Raw genomic sequence first — 17,468 nt, forward strand, 5'->3', positions numbered from 1 at the left:
GCATCTGAATTGAACTCTTAACAGTTTATTCATTCTAGATCTAAATGCATTATTCTTTGTTTCCCAATATAATTACTTCTTATATAAAAGAGAAAAAGAACCATGTTTACTGCACCCATGATAATTTTGCTACATAACCCAAAAGATGGAATAAGGGCATAGTGCCATAAAGCTGTACAATACTTAAGATACTTAAGGCTGCAGATACTTTCTGGACACAAGATTCACTCAATTGCACAACCCCATGCCATAAGCTTTTGACCAGTCAATCAATGTAGTTCAAAGCATGCTTTTAATACAGCTGGCTGGAACATGATTGTATTTTAGCACAATTTGCAGTGTGAATGTATGGGTTTCTTGTACCATACTGTAAACCAGACATTCCAATCTAAGATGTTAGCTAGCCTGGTAAAATAACATAGTCCATTACGGACTTCTAGCCACTTCTTTTGTCTTCTTTGCACTAATGGACATGGATATGCTTAACTTGTGTTCATATCATCAGTCCTTAAAATATTTACTGATTACATTTTTTTGTCATTGCAGTTTAATTGTAATTGCAGTTATATTTAATCTAGACACCTGTACTAGCTTTCAACTAGCTGTCCAGTGTCAACACAGTATACGTTGTACATATGGGACTTTACTAATAGGTTGTTTCACATGTTTCACTTCAACATTGGAATTCTGGTCAATGGCAATTAATAACTCCAGTCCTGTTTACTTGGCATAGATTGCTGTAGACATATGACCCTTGTTACCTCGTAATAGATTTAGAGTGTAAATATATCTGATTGACACTAGCAAGTTGAGCTGTGGAGACACAGCATGCAAGAACATGTGCCCGATAGCTTACCTTTATTAAAGCCAAAGTTTAAAAAAATGTACATTCTGGACAAGAATCTCGCTTTATTTTTTTAAAAACACACCATTATTTGTACTTCTTAATGCATCTATATTTAAAAAAAAATAAAATAAACAAACACAGCCATTGAGGAAAGCTGCCAATTCCACGTTACTTTAGAAACAGCTGTCACTCCAGGAGCTGCAAGACCATTGCTTTAACCTGGCTGCCCTTGAAACAAGCTGACCCAGGGTACTGGCTCAATCCAATTCTGAAATTTCTTAATCTTCCCTTCAGAACACGTGTACCATATCCACATGGAACATAAACAGCGTTATCCTATTACCTTGCATACCAGTCCCCACAACCTTCACCCACTTTTTGATTTTTGATTTGTTATTTTCGGTACTGTTCATAACTCAGTCACACTGCAATCCTACCCTAAACAACCACCCTGGCTCTGCAGGCCCGGGCTTCTCCCAAGAGGTGATCCTGTAGATGATGTTGAATCATGTGGTGGTTTTGTGATAAGGTACTACTGTCGGTCTACCCCTGGTGAAATGCTAGTCTATTTTCACACTGAAAATCACTTCTAAAAGGTTCTAACACTTGCTGTGGTGCCAATTATTAATGTTAGAAACTGCAAAAGCGTTGTCTGGGGGGGGGGGGGGGGATGCTGAAATTATTACATCAAAGTACATATTAACACACTGCCACAAGCCCTATCTATTGCCCATTAGCAGTATGCCATTATGATACCTGGCCTGTTTTTTTTCACCACAATGCTGTTATTAAAAAAAAAAAAAAGTGCTTTCTCCTCTTCAACCTTTGTGCAAATCAAAGCATAGATGCAGTAACTGAGTTGATAGCACTCTGTCAAGTGATGTTAATCACAGCACATTGCATATATCTATATCTATATATACACACACACACTTATGATAATAATAATAATAATACAATAACACAATGTATAAATATTTTGAAACCAGAAGAGAATTGTGTTTACTTTTGATTTTACTTTCTGCAGTGCATTTTCTCTGCTCACAAATAAACAATAAATGCACAACATTTTGATTAATACAGATAAAACACAGGGCTAGTTGGTGCATCTCCAGTAGTAATGTTATTATTTAAGGAGTCAGTGTGAACTGCAGGGAAATTCTGAACCAGAAAGGTGTGAACCTGCTACAGTTAAACCACAAGGTTACAAAAAGTAAGTGTACTGTGTATGTAAAGCAAGTGCTTTGGGAAGCCTTACTGAAAATGTACATTTGACTTTTCAAACTGTTTAACTTATTTGCATTGCAAATTTGCCTTTAGTGGTTTCACGTTTTTAAATGTGACACCTGACCTTAAAAAGACACAATGTCCTCTTTTGGAACACAATTAACTGGACTTGAAAAAAATCGCGTGGGATGCTGGAAACAAGGAAACCTGTGAAAACCTGGATTATCTGAAATACTTCTGCTCAGCTGTTCTACCATATAACATGTTTTCTAAGTAGAGGGGCGGAAATGCAAGTTCTGTTGTAAGCATCAGTCAACTGGAAGCCAATTAGAAGAAAGCTCTTTACTGTAAGTGCTGCATTATTCTGTTGCAGTAAAGCTTAGCTTGCTAGTTTGCTACAGAACAATATGGCATACTAAATAGGGTTAAAAATGACCCATTAGGCAAGAGGCAAATAGCAATCAAAAGCATTTCAGCCCAAATGGGTTCATATTGTGAATGGACACATTATGTATACTGAAAACAGCATCACTGGCATGTTTCACATTCCAGGTGTACTTGTTTTTGTCTTGCAATCCATCCCGTAGACAAGCCTGCTAACAGAGCCTGGATGAACAATGCATGGCATAAAAACCTATAAACACTATTCAAGCTGATTTGCTGTCAAAGATATTAGAGCACAGCCAATCAGACAGGGAGCTTTAAAGCCCGGAACAAAGGGCTCATGCTAACTGGGACATCTCCAGGCTGGGATTTTATCAGTTCTCAAGGAAAGCCACGTAGTCAGTGAGTCTGGCCAACTGCTGCTCGTTAGGAACCATGGAAACTGGGGGAGGATCTGTGGAGCAAAAGAACAAAATCTTCATTATAGAAATATATCTGACTTACTAATTGTCATCTCTTTGTTCATTAAAACAGTAAAATCAAAACTTGAATGAAGATGGACAAGGACAACAGAGTTCTTCAAAACATAGGAATCTTATCTGTTAATGCCATTTAGATGTGTGTAATAGTATTGATTCTGATACATGTCTACCAATGCTGGAATGAACCATGTGTTTAACAATATGTATTCAACCTCCATATTGAGAGATGCAAGACAGAGGTACAAGTGTGTGTGTATGAAATATTTATATTCAGTTTTAGATGTGTGTGTGTGTGTGTGTGTGTGTGTGTATATGTGTATTTCTGTTGTACAAGAGGTATGAAATCTCAAGATTTAATTTGTGGTCCAATGCTAAAAATACAATAACAGTGAATATAGATATCTAGCCCAAACAGAACAAAAACAGTCTCCTTTCCAAACCTAATGAACATAAACATATATCAACAACACAAAAACAAGTCACTAATGTCAACTTTAAAACAGCTAGCCACTAACAGTAAACATCTGTTTAGTCGTATCCGTCAAACAGAGGCTGTGTACCAAAGTGCAACAGTGCCACCTACCTGGCTTTCTGGGCATTACCATCCTGGTGTTTGGGTCTGCCTGCCAGCCTTGATTTACAACCCCTGGGAAATCGAAAGGTAAGAGAATAATTGCATTGTTTATAAAAAAAAAAAAAAATTGTACTAAGTTTTCCCATAAAAAAGTCACTTAATTTACAAGGCAACTGCTTTCTCAAACCTGCTCAAAATTGTGGCTTCTCCCACAGCACCTCTCACCATATACATTCAAGTCAAGAGAAAGAAAGAGACCCTTTCCATACATCATATAACAACTAACTTCAGCAGGCTGTCACATTATGGATGTGCTGTATAAATCACAGATTTCTTAATGCACTGTCACACAATGTCTTTCTTTTTATTTATTTTTATGTTACCTTTTACAGCTTCCTCTACCGAATATCCAACAAAAGCAGCGAAATCATCAGCTGTGATCGAGGTGTAAGCCTGAGCTACGAGTCCGAAGGCTCTCCTCCGTGTCGCTTCTGCACAGACAGAAGAAAAAATATATAATTGAGTGCCCCCTCCCACACGTACTGGAGCTGAAACAGTCAAGTTAGGGTGGAAGTAATAACAAAAACAAAAATAATAACGTTGATAACATAAAACTTAATGGTTTCTTTCATATCATGTCTATGTTTCTGTTAATGAATGATACATGTGTTTGCAATTAAGCCCCTTCGTCTACAGCTGTTATTAGTGATTCTAATGCAATGATATAATGACGCCAGACAGAGCTGGAAACATAAGCCTTCAAAACTACTGCTTATTGAATCCTGATGCTGCTTGGTGTGGTTTGTATTTGAATTTGAATTTTTTTTTTACATTTTGACCACTTTTTTAAACTTTTAAATTGCATTCCCTGCTACAAGATGGCTTCACATGTACCCGCATGGACCTCTCAGAACTACATTTCCCATCATCCTCCTGCTCACTGGTAAACCCAAATGCATGGGTTTCATATATATATATATATATATATATATATATATATATATATATATATATATAGATATATTATATATAAACACTACACACACCTTACATAAACATTTGTAGCAACACATGGGAACATGTAGCACAATAAAATAAAAAGGTCCTTATGTACCCTTTAAACAATGGTACAAACTACTGTATTCATTTTTGTAAGAGACATGCAGGTTCGTTCTGATAGTTTCCTATGTGCAGCACACAATCACAATACAATTGAGACTCAGAAGGGTCCTTTTACTTGCATTATACATAGGGCTTGAAGTTTGGGGTTTTAAAACGCTAACTGAAAAAACAACCCCTAAGGCACATTTAGAAGATTCCATTTTTATTTTTAAAAAACGATAAACGTGTGTTTTGGCAACATATTTTAAATAATGACAATTACTCACTACTCTCTTTCTACATAAAGAAAACGGCTTTCAGAAGGTGGGCAGTTTGCAAAGACATTGCAACTGACCAATCATCAATTTTGTGCACTACGTAACACACAGACAATGCGTCATTTGCTTAGCAACGGGCTGAACGACCACAAACCCAAACAAACCAGCAACATGGCCTCGGCAGTTATTTTTATGGTGTTCGGGTTTTATTCAGCGATGCACCGGAAGTCATTGTAAATATAATACTGCTGTACAGTTATGCTTCTACTAATGCATATTCAAGATTTTCTTGTGTACAACGACTGCCTAATTATTATTATTATAGCTACATAAATATCAAACCTTAAAATCAGAGTACCATGATGCTGAGGTAATGGGTGTAAAATGAAACATGTTACTTCTCACAATTCTCCGAAACAGATGTTCAGTGTATAACAGAAACTGAAAATTGATGTGTTTTAGTGGGGTTTATTTTTAATAGCTGAAAATAAATGATTTTGCCAAATAAAAACCGATAACCCCCACCCTTCCCCTGAAAAAAACCCAAATTCAAGCCCTAAGTATGCAGTAAATCATGATGCCACTCTCACTCAATAAAAACAGATTTCACAACATTCCAGCACATCTGATTTTGCCCTAAGTGCCATCTCATGCACACTAGATTACTAACTGAAAAAAAGATAGACGGCATTAACAACGTATTGTGTTATCTTCTATAAAATTAAAACATGACTAATTATAAGTTAATATATTGTATTTTGTCATATACTTGTACTTGCTTGAACCAAAGTCATTGTATTTATCTTGCTCTTAATTGTATTATTACTTGTACTGTGATACTTGAAATGTATTTGCTTACGATTGTAAGTCGCCCTGGATAAGGACGTCTGCTAAGAAATAAATAATAATAATAATAATAATAATAATAATAATAATAATAATAATAATAATAATATACAGTTCACCCTGCCTCTTATGGTGCAAGAGTGTCTTCTCATTTTGCACTTCGGGTAACATCTTTTTTTAAAGCCTTGGCTACTGTTCCTTTAAGTGGAGAGCAGATGTGCGAGCAGGCATATCACTAACTGCACCACAGTATGCAGAGCAGTCACTTTCAAATAAGGCTTGAATGTCAGAGATGGAAATGGAACACACGTTCCAGTGCAGCCAGGTTCTATTCTTGGGTTTTGTATGTTCTTTAGTTATGGGTGACCTCTACTTAAAATGATTCAATTGATCTTAACAAATGCCATTGGATAGGTCCCATTGGATACCAAGATTATGAAGTGTCAACCTCCATTTTATTTTTGTATCTGAAAATGTTCCAAGCATTTATATTGTGATCATTTGAAACAGATGAGCAATGGTAGTCTTATTTAAATCCTTGAATTTACGATAGGAGCAATTTAAATACAATTCTGTAATGTAAGTCTCTACTTTGCACCTCAAAGGAGATTTCTTTTTTTTTTCCCTAATTTCTGATGCATGTATCTCAGTGAAGCAAAACAAACCACTGAAATAATTTTTAAACACATTTTATTTCATAGTACATGTTAATATTCAACAACCAAAATTATTCAAGTACTTCAAGTGTTCAAATAATTTAAACTAACTGAAGAGCTAAAACAAACATCCTACTATTGAAACTCTAATTTAAACTATCTTGATGCAATGAAAATAAAACTGGAAATATGTAAACTAATACAAGTGTACCGTGTTAGAATACAAACTTACAGTATAACAAACAACATTTAGATTTAAAAAAAAAGTCCCATTGAATCAAATACAAAAATATAAAAAAAATTGTTCATTTTGTAGCAGCATAAAAAAGTTTTAAATCCTTCAGAGTGAGCATATCGTGATTTTACATAGATTTTCACAGCAGCAACCTCAGGTGGTGCTTGTATCCCCCACCCCCTTTTATTTTAAATGTTTTACATTATTCTTTGCAGACAGAAAAAAAACCTGAGTTGTTTTGTTGACCCCAACACCTTTTCCTTCTCGCTGTGTTTCGGTCATCCTCAGAGTCACGCCACGCTTCTTAACCGCACTGTAGGCATTCCCCTACTGCTAACTGTCCATGCATTATTATTATTATTCCTCCTCCTCCTCCTCCTCCACCACCTCCTCTTCTGCCTCTTCAAACTCCTCAGCATCCTCTGTTCCGAAATCCATATTGGTGAGAATGGCCTCGACATGCTCTGTGATGAGGGTGAAGTGATCCATATTCTCAAAACCTGGCTCGGTCTTTTGAACCACGGAGAGTTTTGCAGCATCTCTTGTCTTTGTAATGAGATCTTTGCTGTTCATCAGGAATTCGGCCACGCCGGGCTGGTCCATGGTTTGGATAGCTGTCTCCACCAGCTGGGTACTGTCCTGCAGCTGGTCCTTGTACTGCTGGACCAGGCTGCGCACAAAGCCTGTCTTCTCCTCCTGCTCTTGGCTGATCTTATTCAGCAGCTCTGCTTTTTTCTCTTCTAGGATGGCATAGAGCATGTCAAATTTCTCCCCCAGGGACTGCTTCTGCGACTGGCTGTTCTCTGTGATGGTCTTGCATACATCTTCAAGCTGATTCATAACTGCCTGGACATAGCTGTTTCCGGTGACCAGCATGTCAATGCAATTGCTGAGCTCTGTCTTCTTAGTCTGATAGATGTTCTGCAGAGGGGACACCTCACAGTCCTTGTGTACCCCAAACACTTTGCACATGGAACAAGTGGGGACCTGACAGGTAATGCAGTAGATGTTGATCTTCTCATCCTCATGCTCTTCGCACGTGGGCTCATCACTCGACTTGCTCTTCAGGAGTGGGCTGGTGTTGCTCACCTGCTGCTGCTTGTAGATGTCAATGATGTTCTCCACCAGCAGGTTCCTCTGCAGCCCGTGAACCCCATGGCGGTCCAGGACCACCTCAAATCGGCAGGTGGGGCAGCGAAATATCCCACCGGAGTAGTGATAAGGGTTGTGAGCTTCGTAGAGGTCGTTGGCACAGCTCCTGCATAAGTTGTGCTGGCAAGGTAAGATAACCACTGGCTTGCTGAACATTTCCAAGCAAATGGGGCAGCTCAGCTGCTTCTCTAAGTTCTCCATGGGACTTGAAGGTCTGATAATATTACTGGTTTTGAAATCCATTTTAAGGCTTGTTGACCAAGATTTGCTGCTCACCTAAATAATAAAATGCTGTACCAAACTCCTTTTTTTCTTGTTTCAACGGCGGTTTATTTTCTCCTTCTCAAACAGGTTCTGAATCTGCTTCAATAGCTGTGAGTTAGCTTGTGTCTGTGTCGAGGGTTATTTTGATCTGCCTGACACTTGGCTGTAAGCCTCTATTTATATCGTTCCTGATGCTCACTGTCATACGATCCCCTGCCATTCCTCTGGGCCTGTTTGTGAGCCTGGATTCTGAGGAATCATGTCCTGGCTGTCACATGCAACTATGAGCAAGACCCACACACCCCCTCCCCACAACAGCAGGGCTATTGAGTAATGGCTAGCTCTTTTTAATTCAACAAATATACACTGTCCCGTGACAGGGACAGCCTGTTCAACTTGCTGGTTTCATCATAACATGTGAGACAGCCACACCAACAAGATATACAATCAGCTGCTCTGTAAACATCACTCTGGTATCAATGTTTTGAGGTATTTATTTTCAGTACTTTCCATGGTGGAAGGCTGAAATAATTTCTTACAACTGACGATTAGCACTTGTTTTTCTCTCTTTCTAATTTGTATTTATTTATTTTAATATATTGTTTTATTTATTTCAAAAACTAAACAAAAATGATTCCAATAAATAAATGGAATTGATATTTCTTTTGATAATACATCACTGGCCCTGTCTATCTATATGATCAACCCAGTTATCACGAAAACAAAATGCACACTGTAAAAACACATTATAACTGTACAAACATAACCAGTGAAAGTAATTGTGCTTTCAGTACAATATTATGTTCTGTTGCTATAGTTTTATAAATGTTCTCAGTATAGCACAAACAAAGTCCCAAGTGAATACACCCCCCACTATCCCAAAGATCTCGTTACAAACAGTGCTTGTGCAATACGATTATGCAGTTACAGTTGCATATTTGTTGTTATGCAAGACTGTTCAAAATAACTTCTGGTACACAGACATGACTATCAACAAGCTACCGGGTATTTTATTTCTTATCCTTTCTAAACAACCCTGGATGAGGTTAGCACTGGCGATAGAGCTGTCGTTTTGAATAAGTAAAAGCAGAACTGAATGCTTTCTCAGTCCAGAGGTAAGTCATTCTAAAGATACATTTTTTACCCCGTCTGAAGTGCATCTGTAAGTGTAAGTCTGTACATGTATAAATGTATATAGAAGGAATTAAAAGATATACATGTATAACATTTATGTGACTTTGTTACTATTATTACTTGAAATTGGTACTATATTGTAACTTTTTGTACACATTCTTGCAGGCACTAAGACCTACCTTGAACCTAACAGGTTTTCAAATAGTGTGGAAATTGAGAAAAAAAAAAAGTTATACAGTAATCCGTCACATATCTGCCCTACCCGTTTACCTGCCATGATCAATCACTTCAGTCTGTTCTCCAGCGGGGGGCTTATCAACTCCAACCTCCATCTCGCTCTCCTGCCTGTCACTCAGCAGCGAATGCACGCACCCACACTGCAGACGGCTACTCTGTCACAGGCATTAATACCCTGCATCTTTCTAAACAAGGGCTTTAGGGGAGTTCCCTTTATAAAAGCTGAATCTCAAAACAATAATTGTGTGAATATAACGTACCGCCGTCCCTTTTCTTTGCAGCGCCAACAATAAAGTCGCTGACAAGGTGAATGTCTTATTTATTACCCACAAACAACTGTAGCTGGCTTCCGGTCTCACACTGTAGGCAGGTACTGTTTCTCACTCAAAAAACTGTCACACACTTTAATGGAGCCGTGCAATCTAACTAACCCCATTCACTCCCGGCTGCGCATACACACTCGCATGCATACCAGTTTAACAATACACACAATGCGTACAACACATAACAACCACAGCAGCGGGTCTTCTGAGCCCCCAGTTATCCGGTTCGCTACATTAATAATTGTTAAGCTGTGTATAATGGTATTTAAAACAGGATTCATTTATCTACCTTTTTACATATCCGCCCTTACTCTGGTCCCACAGCAGGTGGATATGCGACGGATTACTGTATCACTTACCAAAACAATCATGAAATATTGCCTTATGTTGCATGCAAGGGCATTAAAAGTGCAATATTTCACAGCACGCAATTGTGTCTACAAGATGGAATCACGAAGCATGGTATGGAAGAGTTGCTGTCAATATTATCTACTGAAAAATTGGTTATTTCTTAAAAAATGATTATAAATTACAACACAAAGAAATTATTTCCAACAGCAATCATGAATACGACTGACAGAGAATAAGTATTACTTGTGATGGGATATGCATGTTTGCACGTGGAAATGAAGAATGCAGAACTTACTTAACCTGTAAAGTTCCCACTGAAAACTCCATTAGACAATCAGTCGCTGAGGAAGGTCTGATAAGTGATGTTGATTTCTCTCACCGATTCCCAGCACAAGCAAGTTCTGTATCAGTACTTATTTCCAAAGTAAAAAATACAAGAACCAGACTGACAGGGTTGTCCTTGTATACGACTATGCCATCAAATGAGAATCCCTTCAATTGCACAGAAGCTTTTAGCCAATATTACATGTATGTTTACTAACCTTGATAATAAACGTACATGCAATGTTAAATAGTGGCTAAAAAAGTGAAATGTACAGGTATACATTTTGGAGAGAAGCATTTGAAGGGCTTTCATAGATGATATCCTGTGATAAAATGGGGACAAGATCACTACTGCTAAATAAACAAATAACGACGGCTGACACTGAACTGCTCGTACCTTGGAGTGCCTCCATGACGGGCTGAATGCACTCAGACCACGGGTGAGCTGCAATGGCTGTGTATATTCCCGGGAAGTCTCGCTGCCAGATCCGCTGCCCTACTGCCCAGATAGCCGCCAGCTCCATGTTAGACTACAGAGAAAGACAACAAGCTTTTACGTTAAACAATCACTGCACTTATAAGTAGGACTTCTATTTGGAAAATGTCTATCAGTGTATGGCGCACTCAACAATAGTGGCTGCTTGGGTAACATGCTGCACTGTGCTCAGGATCTTCTTAAGAGCCACTGATTTTACTTGATTAGTTTTATTATTTTTGTTTTCTTTGGTTTTTAAATCGTGAAACACAAAGCGCATCACAACAGAGTGCAACACAAATATGATCAGTGTTTAACATCCAGTAAATACTTACAGTTTTAATAGCTTGAGGAATTCTTTTCCAAAGGTACCGACCATTATTCCTTAAAAAAACAAAAAAAAATAATAACAATTATAATTTAAATAACTGAACGAACAAAAGAATGGCTGGTATATTAGAATGAAATAACCTTTAGCTGATTCATGTTACAGTAATTACTGAATTGATGCTGTTGACAAACGTTAACATTTTTTTTTTTGTTCGTCATTGGATTTCAGTTTTAAATCAAATTTTAAAATCCCTCTTTCAGTGTGGGCGGTTGAAAAAGAAACTTATTTTACAGACTGTGTGATAAAACTTGTGGCCACGCAGTCAGATTTGTGGTAGTCTGCAAAGCCTATACACACTTAAAATTGTGTTACTTTGCTTCACATTGTGTCACCAGTACTGTCCGTATGTCATCAACAAACAAGGCAAGCTGTGTCAGGAAGGAGGTCTTCAAAATAAGCCTGCAGGCCACACTGTTTGTCAGAGACATTTTATCCTGACATATCTGTCTGACATGACTTCTGAAGAAAAAGATTCAGTGATTTAGACCCCATTCACACTACTGTGCTGGCCCAGGGCTGCCGCATATTTAGGTCTGCAACCTCGTTCACATTTGTGGTTTAAGGCGCCTTTGCACGTTCACATATGTGACTGAAAAGCAGGCCCAAAACGTGGCAAATTGCTTTTATTTTTTATTTTTTTTACTGTATGGAACGATAGCCTGCACTCAGAATGGAAGAGCATTCATTCCATTTACAATACACATTCATATATTTTACATTACACATGTTTCTTCTCATTTATACGTATTTGTTTACAAACACTATCGTTAAACTAGTCTATTGTTTACTCATTATTATCACTGTCACTACTATTCTCTAGTCCATTACCAGTAAAGACTGAACATTAGCATTACCCCTTCTCTTGGAAGATTACCGAACATATGGCTATAACAAAACCCGCTGGGCTTGCGCACAGAAAAGAATCCAAAGTTTGCTGTTGTTTACGTTTCCTTTCATTCAATTTATGTTTAGCGCTTCCCATGTGTTCTACAATGGTCTGACTACAAGTGTAATCTACAGCCTTGCTGCATGAAGTACAAAAAAGCACATTACCATCGGTGTGAAATTTGTCCTTGCCAAACTCGTTGATCCGATCTTTAGGGGTGATTGTTGTTGTTTTCTGCATCTTTAAACAGCTCTGGATACTGACTGAAGTAAACTGAAGTCTCCTTCAACACTGAACCGTAAGCAGTTTTATTAGACAGGCACGTTTACGTACATTTAAAGCAAAGTTGCCTGTGTTAACGTTTACATACGGTACGTGTATTGATTTGGTTATTATCAAACAAACAAAAAAAGCCTCGTTTGTTTTTTGCCCCTCCCCAAATGTAAAACAAAAAAATCTCAGACGACATAGAAAATCAGGGTTTTACTGTGTTATTCCACTGCAAACAGAATCCTGTGATCCCTGCTCTTGAGCTACATAATCAGATTGGTCATGTGATGTGAAAAGGCGGCCCTAAGTCTGCTTTGCATTCATATATATGTAAAGGCCGGCCCTGGTCCCGGATTACATCGAAACGGTGGCCTACATCTAGGCCAGCCCTGGCTGCCTTTTCTTTTTTGGAGCGCTGACATATGAGAAAAAGCAGCCCTGAGCCACCTTAAATCGCAAGTGTGAATGGGGTCTTATTCATAGGAAAATGCAACACATTTTATGTATACAGGTCACGTAAAAATAACTCCACTTAAACACTGTACAGGTGGACTGCTCTGGCAGCGGAAGAAAGACCCACTCCACTCAGAACAGCAGCGGAAGATATGCATGTCTCTGTATTTGTCAGTATAAGGCACTGACACTAATCACATGGTTATCATGGGTAGAGTAGTCGTTCTCACCCTGTGGCCCTCTACTATTGAGTAGTAACTAACTATGTCACCAGTTAGAATGCATTTGTTAAAACTTACATGTCATTGTGCAGGAGATACAAAGCGAGCAGCTGGCCATACACCTGAGGGGTTGCTATTCCACCAGGAGCCTAAAGAAAACAAACACATTTTGTATTTATTACACAAGACCATTTTATGTAAAGCTAAGAACTTGTTTTGTGTTAATTTCTTCAGGTGACTCGAGCCTTATCAGTACACATTCTCAAGCCAGTACCTTCACTAGGAACATACCCTTTGTCTCGAGCAAACGTATGTTTAAACTTTAATTTTCAGCAATTGTTTTCCCGAGTGCTTACCAGCAGTGTGTGGTGTAGCAATCATTGCAAACCTCTTTTGCATGAGTATGGTGCATACGGGACGAAAGGATGGGGGCGGTCCCTTTTGACTGCTGCTAAGCTATCTTCTTTAAATATGAAGTGACTTCATAATCATGGGTAATACCATTGTAACATAATAATAATAATAATAATAATAATAATAATAATAATAATAATAATAATAATAATAATAATAATGTTACCGTTGTCATTATCACAACTCGAACTGGTTAAAATGGTCACGCATTATTACTTGTCCTCAATAGATCTTTTTCTTCTTTTTTAATGGCTGCAAACTCTGACTTATTAAGTGTATAATTACCTCCAACTCCTGTGTCTCGCACTGCTCCAGGAGTTTGTTGTAATTCTCGTCCATTAAGACTGCCTCTGGCATGTTGTCAGTCTGTAGAATAAAAACAGCAGCTGACAGTCGTTTCCTCTTCCGGGGAAACTGGGGTCACACAGCTCCGACCGTTTATTTTGACTCTGTTTTATCCTGCCCTCTGCTGGCGTGGAGGATTATTATTATAGTGAATTATTGAACAAGCACGAACAGATACATGTCTTCCTATTCTTCTAGGTATATAGAAGGGCATATTTATAAAATTACACCAAAAATAATAAGTTATTGCTAGAATACGCCATTACACCTACCACAATGCTGGGCTGTTTGCAACGGTTTTTGTATGTATTTATTTGTATGTTTTATATTCCGTTAACATTTTGTATATCTAAGTTGGCATTTTCTAAACCGCTCCCTCCATCCACCCTCACCAATACCAGGCGTGCCATTTGGACCCCAATCTACCGGCAGCATTCTGGGGGTGAAAATGCATGTCCAGGGTGGTGAGCCCAGACAGACAGGTGAGGCAACCAAGACTCCCCCCTCCCCATGTTAGCTCGTGGCGTGGCACAGCAAAACAGTACAACACGTGAAACAAACATAAAGGACAAACAGGACAGTCACCAAGTCCTTTATGCAGTGCAAATGCCTGGGTCGTTACAATACTGTAGCGATCCGTGCATCTATGTAACTGTGTCTAGTGTAAGTACCGTAATTCCTGTTGTATTGTGTTTCTTTCCCCCTCTGTATTCCCTGCAGTTGCTGGTCGACTGTCTGTTTCTAGGTGTACGTTATAAGTACATTATAAGAGGGCGCTGCGCCAGCAATTGTGTGAGTGTGTTTGCAAAGCTGGTTACTGTTCCAGGATTGCAGTGAAGCAGACAGAGCAGTGGTCTCTGAGTAATTAAAGCAATTGAACTTGAATCAAGCGTGTTGTCTCCTTCCTTTCTATTGCCTGCGAAACGCAACAATACATACTAGCTATGTAAAGTAGACTAGTACATGTAAGTGCTCACAGTATCACCACTCTCAGTAATATTCAGAATTCATCCTCAATTGTAGCCTCCTGCGATGTCCATATCACCAATGACTTATTTAAATATCCAGAAAATAAAATACAGCAAATGAACACTAGATGTCGCTATAAGCAAATAGTCTGGTGGAGGTCAATTTGACAGGCTCAACAGATTTGAAACGTGAAAAATGTCACACACACTATATAGAGAAACGATAAAAATCTCTCTCTCACACACACGCACACACACACACACACACACTATATATATATATATATATACATACATACCCAAGTTTAACAAAACTACCATGATGGCCTAGCTATGTATTATTAGTTTTTACTTTTGTAAGTTTAGGTAACATTAAAAATGGAATTCATATTTGGTAAACAATTGTATTACATTTAAAATGCCTCTCTTTAAAACAGTAGCTATTTTACTTAATTATCAAAAGAAAAACAGCAATACATGTAATTTATATGCGCTCATGATGAAAACTAAGAAAGATCAGCCATCTGTGAGCTACCCTGTTATATGATGGCCATGGTTTAGATAGCATCCCAATGAACCTGCACATGATCCCTGGGGTCTCTGTACAGCAACGCCTGTTTATTATTTCATTTATCAGAATTGACAGGATGGGCCGGATCCTGCCCCAGCAAATTTCATCAGAGTGTGTTCCTGAAGGAAACGCAGGACAGCCCATCCCCTGACATGGGGCAGCAGGGTCCAGGATCCACAAAGGCTGCAGGAAAGCGCTTCTCTGAGACGTCACGGCAGAATAATGCTCTTGATGGTTATAGAAGCTGCTGCTGCACGTAAATGACATTAGCAGTGAATTACAGAAGAGGTTATCTGGGAGGCTATGTTGTTGTTAGCACACCAGTTTTATATAGTTTGGTAACCACCCTGATAAAAGTGTGTATAGTTAAAGCACAGCAAAGTGTAATACAGTATAGTGAAAGCAAGGTAAAGCTTAGCCAAGCATTAGAAACCAGAGGGAATGGTAAAGCATATTAAAAAAGGACAACCCATGGTAAACTGTGGTAAATGCATGGCATAACCCTTTGAATGCATGCAGTGGCATGCTGAATAACTATTGAGTTGGTTATAAAGCTGGAATCGTATGAAGTGAAACAGCATCTCGCTTCTGGTTATCAAGGTGGTTCTGACCCTGTGTTGACCCTGTAGACTTTGTTCCTGTTTAGGACTGTGCTTTAATAACACAGGAAATGGAAAGTCAGTGTCTGTGATGTCATGCATTGTATTTCTGTGATGTTATGTATTGTATTATGATTTCTTCTCACGGGCTGCAGTGTTTGTGAGTTTATTTCCCAAAGGTTTCCTGCATTCTGCCTGCCTGGCACCCTTTGAAGAACATAACTAAACCCTTTACTCACAGTACTGTCAGGACAAATGGCCCTGATAAAAGATAACCAAACTGGGATCCCCGAGTGGCTCACCTGGTTGAAGTGCAGCTTCGTGGTGCGCAGGGTGAGTCATACAGCGCAGGTCCGCGTCCTGGCTGTGCCGGTCTTTGCTGGGGACTCCAAAGGGAGCGTCGCATTGGCTTTAATGCTCCCGTGGGTTAGGGAGGTAAAACCAGTAGGGACTGTTTCTTCTCATCACTACAGCGAACCTTGCTGGCCAGGCGCCCAGTGAGCTCAGAGCAGACACCTGCAGGGCTGGCCTTTGTCCTCCAGAGGTCGGTAGCTCGCTGACTTCTGTTCTCGAGTTCCTGGATGAAAAAGGAAGCTGGCTTAGTTGTGGGATCAGAGGACGCCCACTGAATCTTCAGGTCTCCTGAGCCATGTGGGGAATCGCTGCGGTGAGGAGAAAAGCGATTGGGCATTCCAAATTGGGAGAAAATTATGATTGAACATACAAAATAAAAAAAGATAACCAAACTGTACCAGCCACACAGTTATTTTTGCAGAAAGACTGGATGTTCACTGCACTGTTGTTTTAGAAGGGAAATCTGTGCATCAGGTGATTGTATTTCAAATGTAACTCCCTGATTGTCATATCATTTTTTACTTTAATTCAAAATGAGTGGTTGGGAGTCCATTCTAGCGTTCTGTTATTTGATGGTGCTCATTATTTTTGAGTAAATGGAGGGTTTAGAACAGGTCTGGAAAATAAGGAGCTGGAATCTTACTACACTTCTGGACACTAAATTATTACACTGATTTGTATGAAACAGACTTTCAACGTGCTCAATAGCCATTCAACAAGAATCCTCCCAAGAAGATAATGAGCTGTGTGAAGAAATACGTGTTGACACTGTACAGGATCTGCCTTCTTCCCTTGTTCCCTTTATTTGATCCATCTTAGTAATGACTTTTGCCTATAATTTATCTATCAATTAGGTACCGTTGTGTGGGAGGGCTTCCTGTTTTGACTTCCCAGGGGAGTGTCCTGTTGAAGTTGCAGTTTCCAGGGTCGAAGGGGTTAATCATTATCTAACTGGACTCAGAGCTTCTGACCACAGGTCATGTGATTGGTCAGTTTGAAATTCCCTTTCCCTCTTCACATTGCTCTTTTGGTTAATGAAATCAACCAATTTCTATCTGCTATTTTGTGTTATTTATTTGATTTATTTACTTAGTTTAATATATTGT

The 17,468-nt window shown here is 38.9% G+C and overlaps 2 protein-coding genes across 2 annotated transcripts; both read right to left on the reverse strand.

Moving 5' to 3' along the window:
* Window positions 1–1,822: 1,822 nt before the first annotated feature.
* Window positions 1,823–13,954, reverse strand: LOC117427186 (COP9 signalosome complex subunit 8). The gene is made up of 7 exons (XM_034045639.3): window positions 13,811–13,954; window positions 13,190–13,260; window positions 11,226–11,274; window positions 10,813–10,945; window positions 3,898–4,005; window positions 3,524–3,586; window positions 1,823–2,912 (listed from the first exon to the last, which is right to left on the reverse strand). The coding sequence occupies exons 1-7, from the start codon at window positions 13,880–13,882 to the stop codon at window positions 2,833–2,835; spliced, it is 576 nt and encodes a 191-aa protein (XP_033901530.1). The 5' UTR covers window positions 13,883–13,954; the 3' UTR covers window positions 1,823–2,832.
* LOC117427184 (E3 ubiquitin-protein ligase TRIM63-like) lies at window positions 6,413–8,298 on the reverse strand. The gene has a single exon (XM_034045635.3). The coding sequence runs from the start codon at window positions 8,023–8,025 to the stop codon at window positions 6,988–6,990; it is 1,038 nt and encodes a 345-aa protein (XP_033901526.1). The 5' UTR covers window positions 8,026–8,298; the 3' UTR covers window positions 6,413–6,987.
* Window positions 13,955–17,468: the final 3,514 nt, after the last annotated feature.

The sequence above is a fragment of the Acipenser ruthenus genome, chromosome 11 (genome assembly GCF_902713425.1).
Source record: "Acipenser ruthenus chromosome 11, fAciRut3.2 maternal haplotype, whole genome shotgun sequence".
Lineage (NCBI taxonomy): Eukaryota > Metazoa > Chordata > Actinopteri > Acipenseriformes > Acipenseridae > Acipenser > Acipenser ruthenus.